General features: G+C 44.2%; 1 protein-coding gene across 2 annotated transcripts in view; it reads left to right on the top strand.

Moving 5' to 3' along the window:
* The window catches only part of DDHD1 (DDHD domain containing 1), a 62507-nt gene that overhangs the window by 30478 nt on the left and 17658 nt on the right, over positions 1-14371 (top strand). For both annotated transcript variants that reach the window (XM_042863016.1, XM_042863006.1), the window contains 2 exons: positions 9337-9443; positions 9584-9690. In XM_042863016.1, coding sequence (XP_042718950.1) covers positions 9337-9443; positions 9584-9690 — 214 coding nt within the window. The remainder of the gene's footprint in view (positions 1-9336; positions 9444-9583; positions 9691-14371) is intronic.

The raw sequence follows: 14371 nt of genomic DNA, 5'->3' as shown, positions 1-14371 counted from the left end.
GAGCTAGAATGAATGCTGGCGTTTGTAACGGTGCCGAGTTACTTAATATGGTGGGAAGCTGTTGCTGAGAATCTGCTCGTTGAGTTCATGGAAGCCTGATGAAAAGCAAAACGTAATTAAATGCTTATGGGGTCTTTTCATTAAAAGTCTTTTGTGAAGCTTGGTTTGCAAATGGGTTTTGATCTGACATCCGAGCTAACTCAGGAGGCCACTTACAGTGCTGGTGAATAGGAGGGCAAAGTCCTGAGTTACTGAGAATGCTATCCATGAAAATAGTTCTGTTGAATATTAGGAGTTGTGAACTCCTGATGACAGAACTGAGGAGACAAGCTGGTGCTAAGGAATGCTTGGTTAGCTGAAAGAAGAGGCTAAAATGTGTGAACTGCAGATCTGTGTCGTGCAGATGGTTTAATACGTGCATCCCAAACAGTTCCACCTTCCATCAAAGTCAACAGCAGTAGCAGTGTGCCTGCTGCCTCTAGAGAAAGTGCCACGTGGAGCTGATGTCATGGTAAGGGTCTTGAGACACTGCCTTTAAATCCAGAGCAGCACTGGAGGTCAGTGCTTATGTGAGTATCTGAGGTGCCATTGCCCTGCTGTGTGCCATCATGTCACCAGGCTCCTGAGCTCCTGCAGCTGACTATTCTGCTCTGTTGTCCTCGGCTGTGGTGGAGCAGGCCTCTTGATTTCACTGCTGTCAGTTGTCATCTCGAAGCAACAAGCTGCTCTTTCCTGCTCTCCTCATTCTAGCACTTCACTGCTCTTATCTGGGTGTTTTAGGAGCAAGCAGGCAAAAACACTGAGAGAGAAATTCACAGCCCTTGATAAAAACCTGAAGCTGGTCACCAAAATATATGTAAAACCCTTTATTTTTTTAGGAGCCAATTGCACTGGTAGTGCAAAGGTCCTAAATATGAGTTGCTGGTTTAGCAGCCACCAGCAATCGTTAAGTCATTAAGATTTTCTACTTTTTCCTTCTACTCTGTTCTTCACTGAAAATGCAGATGGGATTTGTGTGTGTGGATTAATTTCAGCTCAGCACAGAGTGCACAGGTGTCCATTCCATGAGAAGTCTCACTACAGATGGCAGCACATTACATGGAATCATAGAACCACAGGATGGCCTGGGTTGCACAGGAGCACAGTGCTCATCCAGCTCCAACCCCCTGCTGTCTGCAGGTCACCAACCAGCAGCCCAGGCTGCCCAGAGCCACATCCAGCCTGGCCTTGAATGCCTGCAGGGATGGGGCATCCACAGCCTCCTTGGGCAACCTGTGCCAGTGCCTCACCACCCTCTGGCTGAAAAACTTCCTCCTCAGATCCAACCCAAACCTCCCCTGTCTCACTTTAGAACCATTCAAACAAGAGTTTTTGTGCTTCAGGTAATTTCCCTCTGGTCTCACATCCCCTCAAGAAATATCAGGCAATCAGATGGCATTGCATAAAGCTGTAAAATGCTAGTTATTGGCATAAATTGTGTAGTCTGTACAAAACCTACAAAGGAAAGCATCATGTTAGATGGAAATTTGTTGGTTTTTTTAAGAACTTATCAGTGGGGAAGATCCCATATGTTCTAGGAAGGCATTTTAGAAGAAATGTCTTCCAGGCCAATGCAGTGGCAGTTCTCACAAGCCATACTAACACTTTCTGTTAGCACTTTCATCTGTGATATGACTGTGTATTATTTTTTCTTCTTCTTTTTAAACATTCTTTTGCACCAGGGACACAAAAAGTCAAATGCTGCCTTCTGAGAATGGATAAGGGTAGGGGGATGTATTTTTTGACTTTTCAGACTTGTATGATCTAAGGAGAAAATATTTCAGTATTATTCCCTTTAAAATGGACGTGGTTTTGTAGGAAACCTGTAGTTGCAGCCATGCTAACTGTATAACATAAGTCATTGCCATTGTTGTCACCATTCCTCCTTTCTTCCCTCACCAAATATTGGTACTACCAGCAGCTGCAACACATTAGCAGCCCTCAGAGCTCATCGTTGTCTTGGGCTGTGTGCAGCTTTGGTAGGTTTGTATGTCACATGGGATATTGATGTTCCAGTGTGGGAATTTGGGATACAGACTGGGAGAGAACAGAGACAAGGCAGGTTAGAAGGAACATGTAGGTCAACCACCAGGCCTATTGCAGATGGCTTCTCGTGGTGTCTCTTCTCCTAGGCCTTTAGGAAGTGCCCAGGATGCTAGTTTAGTGTCACACTACTTAGTTGATTACACATTATAGGATGCTGCTTCAGGCATGAGCAGGTGGTGTCCATGTCTTTGATATGCAAGTAAGTGTAGAGCCTGCTGTAAGCTGTTATCCCAGTGTTCAGGTGGGTAGAACGAAGCAGCACACTTCATGGTGCCTTTCATTGGTTTGGTATGGTGCTTGTAGGGTCTCCAGAAGGAGATCTCCCTTTTCCCAAACCTCTCTTCTGCACTGTGTCTTTGCCACATGCACACATTATGGCATCTTTCGGATTCAATCTACCCTGCTATAAAACCTTTGTATTTTTTTCAGCCTGTATGAGAGCAGCACTTCTATTCAGAGCACAAAACCATAGCCCCACTTGAGCAAGTGGCCTTAAAAGAAAAAGAAAACTAAGTGCAAAAATGCAGCTTATAACTCAGATTTGGAGTTCTCTGCCTGTAACCCAGTGGGCTGAGAGGCACGACCAGAGCTCATTTGATATGCTGTCCTCGGATTACTGCCTCAAGAAGAAACTGGTGCATCTCCTGATGTAGCTGCATCATTAGGCAGATATTGTTCATCACAGAGCTGAAAACAGAACTCTGTTTCCAGGGTAATTTAAAATTGTATGCACTAATTTCATTAAGAAATGGAGTTCAGTCTGCTCATTAATGTGGTTCGATGCTAGGGTTGCAGGGTGTCCTGTAAGTAGGTAAATGGAAAAGATGCATTCTATCAATGTTTGAGTGAATGTGTCTTTGGGAGATGTGACATGATTTTGTTTCTGCACGGTGCAGTTAAACACATTTATTGTCTAAATGTAGCATGGCAGCTGGTACAACAAGCTGCTCCTGTCAGTGCTGATATTAACAGCAAGACTCGTCTGAGAAGAGACAGTACCTCCTCCAGGCTGGAACAATGATTCAGCTGACCTACTGTGAGCAGAATAATGAGCTGTGAGTTGTTCCAGCAGAAAAGGGGATGGTTTCTTTTAATGGAAGAAGATGCCGTATTCTGAATTTCTATGTAACATAAACCAAGATAGGATGGCTTGGTGTACTCTGCTGGCATTTTTTATTTCCCATCAGGTGCATTATTCTGGTGTTACATGACTTGTGGTACGAAGCAATGCTAACATTAAGAAATAGGAATAATTTGAAGCAATCCCGTTGTCTTACTGCAGATTGATCCTACCCTCTTCTAAATTCCTGTGCTTAAAAATTGAATGAAGTAACCTCTCTGCCTATTTCCACAACAGCTGTGATGTTACGATGCTTCTCGATTGCTTTTTCTCCAGGCCTGGTGTCTGTCTGCCTCTCTTTGAATCTCTTGTTTTGATTCAGATTCCTATTTGCCTTTGCTGCTGCTCACAGCACAAAAATTGCTGTCTGTGCAATCGCATCATCTTGGTACTGCACAGTCACCAATTACGTTTTTATTGCACGTCCCATTAGTAAGCTTTTTAATTGTGGATTGTCATTATAATAATTACTTCAGAATAGCAATTTTGGTAAATTTCCAATGATATGCAAGCCCTTGCAGAACACAGAGCCTCTCAGAGGCCTTCCAGTGCCTTTAAATGCTTGGATCTTAAATCAAGATTTCCTACATGCTTCTTTTTGTAAGCTTTTCAGATGTTTGGTTGTTCTGTTTATTTTCCATTTAAAAGCTTACATTGCACTGCATGCACATTACATGTTTGTTTTCCATTCTCTGGTGCTGGTAATAATTGCGTGTTCTTCTGAAATTAAGTATGCAAATAATAGTGGTTGTTGTACCAGTCTCAACTCGAGCTTTCTTTGGAAGGCAGATGAGAAGTTCAGCCCAAGAGGTAAAGGGTGATGGTTAGGGTATTAGTACTCCTGTAGGAGCTTGTTCTGTGTGCATTAATTAGTTATCTAACACGTGGCTGCATGTTGGACCAAAGCTACAACAGTCATTACGTGCATCTCTACTCACATCTGTCCTTCTTCCCTTCTTCTCCCCAGTCCTCTCCTCTGCCCAAAATTGCACTTACGCTACTGCTGACTCTGTGCTCCTGTTGTAATCCAGATCACTGCAGTTACCAAAGAGCGAGAGCCCCATCCAGAATAAGGGAGAGAGCAGTGAGGAGGCAGGGTAGAGCAGCAGGAGCAGGGAATGTCTCGTCTGCTTTGCTGCCAAAACCAGCATCAACCAAAGAGCAGCCTTGCTGCTGTTTGTAAGCTGTGCCAGGTAGGGAGGCACTTGGTTTGGAGTACCTGAACTGAACCTCTGGAGCCTTCTCTCGGAGATCCTGTTGTCGTAACCTAGAATTTTGGGTTCTTTTGATCATGCAGAGTCCCATTAATCTTGAAAAGGATGAAGTATGAATCACGGTTATGTTCACTTTGATGGTCTCCTAGAATTTTCATCTTTCTTCTGAAGTAAAATGAGTCTCCATATGTCCTAGAGCAGCACTCTGAGTATCTTAAGGCCTGAGAGCAGAGGAATCCCTGAAGAGCAGTGGCAGAGGACAACACGTGTCTCACAGGTGCTCTTTGAAGTCTGCCTTGAAAAAAACTGCATTTCTGAAACGCAGCTGAGCTTTTGAACGTGGTGTCCCTTTCATTTCCCCTGGCTTCAGCAGAACTCAGTATTTAGTGCTCATGCCCACTGCTCTTACTTGACTAAGCCAGCCCCTTGTTTTCCCAATAGCTTGTGGTATTCTCAAGGAGGCTGGGAGTGCTGAGCTCAATTTACAGAGCTCCAGAGTGGTGAAACCAATGCAGGAATGCTTTTGAAGCATAATGTCTCTACTGTGAAGAAAGGTTGAAGGAGCTGGGCTTGTTTAGCTTGGAGAAGAGAAGGCTGCAGGGAGACCTCATGGTGGCCTTCAGTGCTTGAAGGGAGCAGATAAACAGGAGGGGAACGGCTGTGTGTGAGGGTGGGTGGTGATGGGACAAGGGGAATGGTTTTAAAGTGAGACAGGGGAGGTTTGGGTTGGATATGAGGAGGAAGTTTTTCAGCCAGAGGGTGGTGAGGCACTGGCACAGGTTGCCCAAGGAGACTGTGGATGCCCCATCCCTGCAGGCATTCAAGGCCAGGCTGGATGTGGCTCTGGGCAGCCTGGGCTGCTGGTTGGCGACCTGCACACAGCAGGGGGTTGGAGCTGGATGAGCACTGTGCTCCTGTGCAACCCAGGCCGTTCTATGGCTCTGTGTACAGGTGTGTGACCCAAACAAGGCGTTAGTTTGTTTTGTTCCTGGGTTAACAACAGAAAGAATAGAGAGCTGCTCTGAGTGAATCTCTGCATTTCTTGTTCATCCAGGGTAGAGTGTAATGTTGTGAGAGTAAAGGTATTTTGGTTGATGAAGTGTTCAAGCAAGCAGCAATGCTACCTGATTTATTTATTTTTTCCCCCACCTTTTTACTGGGGTTCGTTCCTGCTTTTGTGATGAAATGAAAATTGTGGAATAGGAGAAGTTGATTCTTTTATTAAGTGTGCCACGTGTTCAGCAATCAACATGGTGTTATTATTTCCACTTTATGAGTGGTGTCATAGAATCACAGAATCGCTTGGGTTGGAATGGACCTTAAGGAGCATCTAGTTCCAACCCCCAAATAGGTGTATTCCCACCTTATAACAGGTGTATTATTCCCACTGTACAAATGAGTGCATGCATTTAGAGCACAAGGAGAGGAAGGAAAGCTGTTGAAGGTCGTCCTGTTCCCAGCCACTCACCCTACTGCTCTCTATCCTAAATCTTAGAATCACAGCATGGCCTGGGTTGCACAGGAGCACAGTGCTCATCCAGCTCCAACCCCCTGCTGTGTGCAGGTCGCCAACCAGCAGCCCAGGCTGCCCAGAGCCACATCCAGCCTGGCCTTGAATGCCTGCAGGGATGGGGCATCCACAGCCTCCTGGGGCAACCTGTGCCAGTGCCTCACCACCCTCTGGCTGAAAAACTTCCTCCTCATATCCAACCTAAACCTCCCTGTCTCAGTTCAATCATGAGCTCAGAGGCAGAAGCTGATGTAATGGCTCCTAAATCTGAGACCATTCCTCATGCTTGGCTGTGGATTGTCTGGCTGAAGAGCATCTGTAAAGATGGTTTGGGAGCAAGCAGAATAAAATGTTCTGCCCTTCAGGTGTTTTGCAGTGTTACCAACTATCAAGATGATTTTATAAGATCTGTGTAGTAGATTGATCTTACTGTGGCTGGTTTCTTTTGTACAAGTTGTGTATGCTTCACAGAAGTAAAACGAGTAGTGTAATGATTAAAAAAAAAAAATTAAAAGTAATACTTGTCAATATGTTAAAACATCTTTGGAATAGACTTTCTTATGCAAGGATACCTACCTATGTAAATACAGTGGTGTTATTTCATTGCATTAACCAGAGAGAGGCAGCCCAGTGTGTTTTATTTATGGTGAGTCTCAGAAGTATTTATTTTCAGGCCATTGCTCCTTGTTTGCAGCGTAGCAATATGTCACAGTGCTTTCCAAGGCATGCATTGCATCTGGGCTCAAGTGCATTTTCACTTAGAAAAATCATAAATTCTAGTTGTTACAGTGTGCTGGGGTGTATAGATTTAAGTAATTGTTGCTCTGGGGTCAATATTTCAGCTTCCGTTTGTATTGGAAAGGGGAATAACTCTGCCTGTTTAGATGAGGATTTATCACTTCGGTTAGTGTTAATTTCACAAGTGGCTGGAGAGCCTTGCCAGCTAATAAAATAGCTAAAAACATGATTTTTCTTTAAGCCAGAAGGCATTTAATTAAAAGAAAGAAAAAAAAAATAGCAAAGCAGAGTGCATTGATGTAGCAGGTGTTTTGTGTATGAGCATAGGCACACTGCTTAGCAATTACATCGCAGCTTTGATCAACATTTGTCATCCAAAACTGTTGATGAAAACCAGTGGGAGATGCCACATAGTGCCATTCGCTGGGAATGAGATGTGCTGCTCTGGAAATTGGCCTTCTGATGTGTTTTGATGCCATTGTGACTCTCGGTTGGTATCAGGAGATCAGTGTGACATTGCTGCTGTAACATAGTGGGGGATCTTTCTGATTGCTTTTGGCCAGTGATAGAGCTGGATTATCTCTAAGCGAGTTCAGTTTTAGGCAAAAAAATAATACATTTTTTTGTAACTGCATAGTTTGCAATCTGCAAAATGTCAGTCATGTGTTCTGTAAGGTTAAGGTGGCAGTGTGGGATGGCGAGCAGAGGAGCACGCTTGGACGTACACTGAGAAATGCATTTGCTGCACACTTGGTCAATGAAGTGGCAGTTAACAAAATCTGTTGAAACAAAACTTGTGTGTACTTTGCTGGAGTGTGTTTTGCAAGGCACCAGGAGGATGCATTGATTTTTCCAACACGCCCAGGTGCATCTGGGCATTTGGCCTTTTCAGCAGAAGCCTGGAACTCTGTTGCCAAAGGGCAGAATGCTTCTGGGCAGCCACAGCTGATGTGGGGGCAACCCCCAGATGTGGGTAAAAGTTGGAACTGTGCTTTGTGTTTAACAAAGTGTTGTGATTTGGTTTCCTGGCTGGGAGTTCCACTTTAGCTCCTCCTTGTCTTTGGTGTGCAAGATATATTCAAAAAGCACATGCAGCACTAAGCAGAGGAAAGGTTTGTCAGCCTTAACTGAAGCAGATCCTCTTGCCTTTCCCCCACCTCAAATGGGAAGAATGCTGTGCTGTATGTAAACCTTTGGACTACAGACTAGGAGATTAGAAGTGCAATCAAACCAGGCTTTAAAAATAGAGATGTTGATTAGCTGCATCTCTTGGCTGCTTGGTCATGCCACTGGTAACTATTTTGAAACACTGTGTGCCAAAGGATGTTCTCTCCTTTCCCTTTCTTTCCCTTTCTTTCATTTTCTTTCCCTTCCCTTCCTCCCCAGAAAAGCATCAGTAATGGAAAATATTTTGACAGCCCACTTCCATTAATATTTTGGTGCATCGCAGAACGACTTAGTACCATATGAGCTGCCAGTAGGAGCTGAAATTCAGCTCTGCATTTGTTCCTCTGCACACATCTGCCTTCAGCCTTCCTGCACAGCATAAATCCTGTTAGGGAGTTGGGTCTGCACAGGGCAGCAGCTACACTGGGAAATGAAGGATGAATTTCGTCCACACTTCCTCCTTTTCATCTGTGCTGTCACCTCCTGCGGCAGTCTCATGAAAGAGCTTTGAGCAGCCCCTGTCCTGGTGTGGCAGCTCCCTGCTGCCTACTGCTGGCTTTGTTTTGAAGGGGTAAAGATGGACTTGATCTCAAGGCAGGAGTTTGACAGAGTTGTCTGTATGGGATGCCACCAAGTGCTGACATTGCTCTGGTGCACACAGTTTTGCTCATCAAACAGAGGAGCTTCAGTGATTACTGTCTCAGGTGATCCAGGCTGAATGGTTGCATTTCTGTCAAGCAGAACAAGAGCACTCATACTCAAGGAAAAGTATCTCAGCTGGGGGGGGTTAAACTTCCCAAAGCACGTCTGGATTGGTAGAAGTGCTGATGGGAGATTAATGTCACCTTGCATTTGGTCATAGCAGTCATGAGAGGGAGGTTGGCTTTGAAAATAGGAAAAAAAAAAAACCCACAAGGCTTCAAAGCAAAACTCTGATGGCTGTAACTGGGAAGCAGCTGCTGGAAGCTGCAAGTTGAAATGCTAATAAATCACCCTGTGTCTCTCACTGAGAACTCTTAAGCCTTCCATTCTGATATGTGAAGTTCACATTCTGACTTATCAAGCACTGTTTTTATTAGTTTTCTTTGTGTTTAAAAGCACTGAACTGTCTTCCTTAGTGGTCTAAATGGTTGATTTCAGTGTGTTCAGGATTCCGAGACAGTAAAACTGTTAGTTTTCAGATCATATGCTGCTCAAACCAACCAGAGTTAACAGATGTTTGTCAGTTGAACTTGAATGGTTTGGATCAGGCTCAAAGTGAAATCACAAAGAGCTCTGAAGCTCTTTGGAGAATGCAATGCACACAATTTTCCACTCTATGAGGATTTTAGCACTTTTTAACAAAATTGAGAGGTGAAGTAATTAGCAGTGTTGGTAAGCATACATTGACATACCTTGAAAGCAGTGAGAAACGCATTGCACCTGGATGCACTGAATTGCCTGCTAAGAGCACCATTAGCAGCCTTAACAGGAACATATTCTGTCTGTGTTTTTTTTTCAAGGATGCGAGATACTGCAAGAAAAATAGAAGAAAAGTATTTTTCCAACCTTGCAACACATGTTGAATTTCTTCCAGTTGAATGGAGGTCAAAACTCACCCTCGATGGAGGTACATTCTTTGGCTCTTTGGTTGTTCAGTAGCTGCAGTCTGCAAAACTGTCCCCAGAAGTTTCGTCCTGTATTCTTTGCCTGTGCCTTGTTTAGATTTTATCCTTCTCCTGCATGTAACTTAAGCCTCTTTTCTTTCAGACACTGTGGACTCCATTACCCCAGACAAAGTGCGGGGTCTGAGGGACATGCTGAACAGCAGTGCCATGGATATCATGTACTACACAAGTCCTCTTTATAGAGATGAAGTAAGTGGATTTTATATGAATTTTACTAGAGCAGGGCAGAGAGGCTGAAATAAACTGGATTTAGTGTCATTAAAGTTTCCTTCTGAGACCCTGAACTGAGCAAAGACCTGCAAAGGTCTTTGAGGTATGGTTTAGTAGCTTGTGGTACTAATAGGAACGGGAGGGTGGTTGGACTAGATGATCTTGCAGGTCGTTTCCAACCTTGCAATTCTGTGATTCTGTGAAGGGAGCAGGAGCTTAAATGCATTGTATTTAGATTGAACAAAGTAAGGTGTCAGTGCCACAGCAAGTGGCATTGCTTTTGTCACGTCCTGCCAGTCCTCACCTCTTGTATCAGTGACTGCATGCAGCATGACAGGGTCAGGGATTCCCATTGTCAAGTTGTGGTTACATGTCTATCACCTGGATTTGACAGCATTCATCCTGGGAGTTGAAAGAGGAACAGCCAGGCTTCTATGCCAGATGGGCAATAGAAGTGTGTCTTTTGGTATTCTGCGGTGGAAAATAAGCAATATTATGTGTGCAAGCATATAATAGATGACTGAGAAGTCATCTAGACAAATGACAACTCAGTGATATCACTGAGAATTAATCAGCTTTAAAATGTCCTGAAAGACGTTTTGCTTCTGAAAGAACAGGGATTCTGGGTTCTCCCTGTCAGTGGATGTGTAAAGGGTCTGGAAAACATCCAGCATGAGGATCCTCATCCCTGCTGTTTAGGGACTCTAAGTTTGGTATGTATTTTAGAGAAATTAAATGAAAAGCCGATGTTTGCGCTTCAAGTAATCAAAATACAGAGTTCTAATGGGAGAAAAGTAGGAAAACAACAACTATAATCAGTGTGGTTTTAGAGCAGAAATGATTGTCTAAAATGGGTCTCGGTCAGATTAGAAACAGAAGGGTTTTTCACAGCTTTTTCATGCATCTGTGTATGCTGAGCTAAGGAACTCCTTTAAGGTGGGATCCTTCTTACCTCCAACAAATATGTGCTGTTGGTTGTATCCTGGAGGTTGCTGTCTTGTCTTCCTGTATAGGCACACATGCTTTAGTCTGTTCAGATGCAGTGTGGCCTCGTTCAATGGAAAAGCCTCAAAGGTTAAAAAAGAAAAAAAGGAAAAGAAAGTACCCCAAAGATTAAGAACCCCAAGAGCATCCTTTGTCACACATTCTGGAAAAGCCCCATGGGGTTGTTTTATGATTAGTTTCTATAGGAATTCTAGCTTTTCCTACGTTGCTTGTGTTATAAATGAAGTAATTCTAATCTTTTTGCAGCTTTCATGCCCAACCTGCATGGTTTGACTGGAGGTGAGAGGTGGACAAATACTTTCAAAGCTTACTTGAGGCTTTGGTGCTACCTTTCATTAAACTTTGATATGTTTAAGTATTTCAGACTGTTGACATAATTGCCAAACCTAAAACTCCTAGTAATACTGATTTTGCTTGTAGCAGCCATGGCTGTGAAACTGCTGTGAGCCTTTTCAGCTTCCAGTGCTAGAAATAAGCGTACTGAAAGCTGTGCTCTTGTTGCTCAGTAATGCAAAGTTTATTGTTCAGGGCTTCTGGGTTCTCAGCTGTGTATCAGGTTTCTTTGTTGTGGAACTGAGAGCAGCCTGAGCTGCTGTAGCAAGTGAAGAAAACTTCTCTGGCAGCTCAAAAATAGATTTTTAAAGTGCATTAGAGGCTCGACATGTCTTTTGGGCAGTGAATTAGCTAGCAAAGGTTAGGTATGCAGGCCACCGGTGCATGAAGAATTCAATTTGTTGCTCAGTAGAGCTGTAGTTTTACAGGTATATCGCATCCCTGAGGTATGAGAATTGACAAATACAATGAGTGTACTGTGGCTGTGCTTAGATCTGATTACACAAGTTGTTTTCTTCACTTAATCAAGTGAATTTTCCTGAAACGTCTGCAACAATACACGCGAGATTGCCATTACCCTGCTTTATTCAGGCTGCACCAATACGTCTTACACCTTTCTCAAAGCAAAGTTGGACAGTTTGAATAGCAAGCAAGAAACAAGAAAGCAATCTTACAGGTGTAATGTTAAAACCTTGAAGAACAGGTTCCTGAAATGAATGCCTGGGATGCAGGTTTGCTGCTTCACTCAGCTGTTCCTGTTCTGACCCTGAGGTACCAGGGATGCGGCTTCTGGACGGATGCCACTATTTCACATGGAGCTGTGTAAGCTTCCACTCAATGCACGGTTCTGTTCATCTTTTCACCTTTTATTTTGCCTTTAGCTACAGAAAGGAGGCTTGTATTTTTTTAGATCCTGCTCCTCGTCCCATTTCATTTCCTGTGCACAGACTGAACAGTGTATTACCAACTAACTGAGCACTCCTCTGGAAAATCAGCAGGTTTTTTTTTTCTTTTTCCTCAGTGTTCAGTGTTCACTTTGTTCCAAGTACTCGTTCCAGCTGAGAAGAGAGCCTTGTCTTCAAGCATTCACATGGTCACATGCAGCTCAGAATTAGTATGCTCACCACTTCACAATACCAACCCGCTTCTTTGTGTACTGTTGGCACTCCTGAAGCTTTCCATCCAGAAATCTTAGAATCCTAGAATGGCCTGGGTTGCACAGGAGCACAGTGCTCATCCAGCTCCAACCCCCTGCTGTGTGCAGGTCGCCAACCAGCAGCCCAGGCTGCCCAGAGCCACATCCAGCCTGGCCTTGAATGCCTGCAGGGATGGGGCATCCACAGCCTCCTTGGGCAACCTGTGCCAGTGCCTCACCACCCTCTGGCTGAATCTTGAAAGGAATGAATGAAACTTTGCTGTGCCCCATGAAATAAATTGAACAGTACAGTGAGTTTGCCCTAGAGAAGAGTAAAAGCTGTTATCCACCTGAGAGCGCTTAAAAATACTTTGCTATTAATTCTTTTCTAATTCAAAGGCCTTTCTCCACATCTGGAATGTAGCCATTGCTTTAAAGCTTCTGATCACTCTTTTAACATCTTAGTAAGGGATGTTCAAGTGGGTATGTGTTGAAGAAAGAAAAGGAGAAGCTTTGTTGTACTGGCTTTCACCTTAGATAGCAGTGAGCTGCTCCAGATGCAGCTGGATTGTTCAGCGAAGCGTTATGGGATCCTGGCAGGTAACCCCCTCTCTGATTGCAGGTATAATTTTCTCCTGCAACACGGTAGAATATCCCAAAGGTGCCTCTTACTTGTGATGTGCAACGTGATACCAGCCAGATATCAATAATTCAGCAAGCATCTCGGGCAGCCTGGGCTCAGAGCTCAGGATGGAGGATGTTTGCAGCCCACACATTCAGCTGTGGCATTTGTGTGAGCTGAGCGTGGTGCTGTGCAGCTCCTCATCTGCACTGAGGTCCCTGAGTAAAACAGGATCAAAACTGTTCAAATATTGCACAGATGCCAACTTAGTGCTTTTCTTTATCTTTTGAGGCATGCATGCCCACCTTGAAACGAACAACTTTACACTGATCCTGGTCTTGCTCGTGCAAGACTTCGCTTCACACCCATGTCACTGTAGCTTCGTATTTCTTTAATAATAAATGCTTCTGGCAGAGATTGGAAAGCCTGATTGACACACTGCGAATTCAGCGTTGTCACCTTTGTTATATTGTTAAGTGCTTATTTTACTGGTCTTCGGTGTGCTTACTTCCAGCCTAATTGTAATTCTATACATTATTGATACGCCTCGTGGCAGAAAGTGCCTTTTGTGCAGGCTGAATATTATTTCCACCCATCTTAGAAAGACCTTTAAAGATTCATTCAGGCAGTGCAACAGTCTCGGAGATCAATTGATGTTTATGGGATGCTTCCGCCACAGCTGAAGTGCAGGGAGGGCAGAGGGTCCTTCATTCCTCACCAGCTGAGGGCAGAGGGAACGAAGGCTCTGGGACACAGTGGCTGCAGGCTTGGTGTTGGTGGAGCCTGGCAGGCTGTGTCATGCAGCTGACCTAGCATGGCTCCACTCTGAAGTGGCCTGGTAGTCTGCTGTTACACGTGTATTAAAATCAAGGGATTCACGTCTGTGAACCTTGGAACTTGTGTTCGTTCTTACAACAGGTTTCATCCCTCTGATACGAGGTCTGGCAAAGAAATGTGCTGCTTTCAGCAATAAACGGAAGTTGTTTCTATGTCTTTCAAAAGGAGAAGGGTTTGAAGCAGGAAATCTTTAGCTGAGACTGCTTGAGCACTGTCTTTGCTTATTCTGTTGAACCTAATAGGGAACTGCCTGCCAGCGCTTTCATGGCTTAATTAATTCATTGGATTGTCAACTTTATAAAGTGGTTACTGGATCTGCTTTCTGTGCAGTCTTGAATGCTGCGACTTGGATACGAATGGCTTAGGCTCAGCTTCTCAACCAAAAAGGGGTACTGAGGGAGGCATTGGGCTGTGTGCTTCCTTTTAATGTAAAATAACTAATAGATGAAGCCTTTCCTGCCTGTTCACCCCATGAAGTCTCATTCTGGCCTCTCATCTGTTGTTGGGACACACTACTGGCCCCCATCCATCAGGATATATGACAGCTTTGTATTCGGGAGGGTCAGCAGCCTCCCACCACTGTGTGCTGCCATGTTCTCCTGGTTCATGTGAAGCAAACTCCTTCTCAGTGCTTTTATCATAGAACCACAGGATGGCCTGGGTTGCAAAGGAGCACAGCGCTCATCCAGCTCCAACCCCCTGCTGTGTGCAGGTCGCCAACCAGCAGC

This window comes from Lagopus leucura, unplaced genomic scaffold (genome assembly GCF_019238085.1).
Source record: "Lagopus leucura isolate 7727_CA_CO unplaced genomic scaffold, USGS_WTPT01 Super-Scaffold_1, whole genome shotgun sequence".
NCBI lineage: Eukaryota > Metazoa > Chordata > Aves > Galliformes > Phasianidae > Lagopus > Lagopus leucura.
The sequence above is the reverse complement of the archived record's forward strand: the minus strand, read 5'-3'. Positions and strand labels throughout refer to the sequence as shown.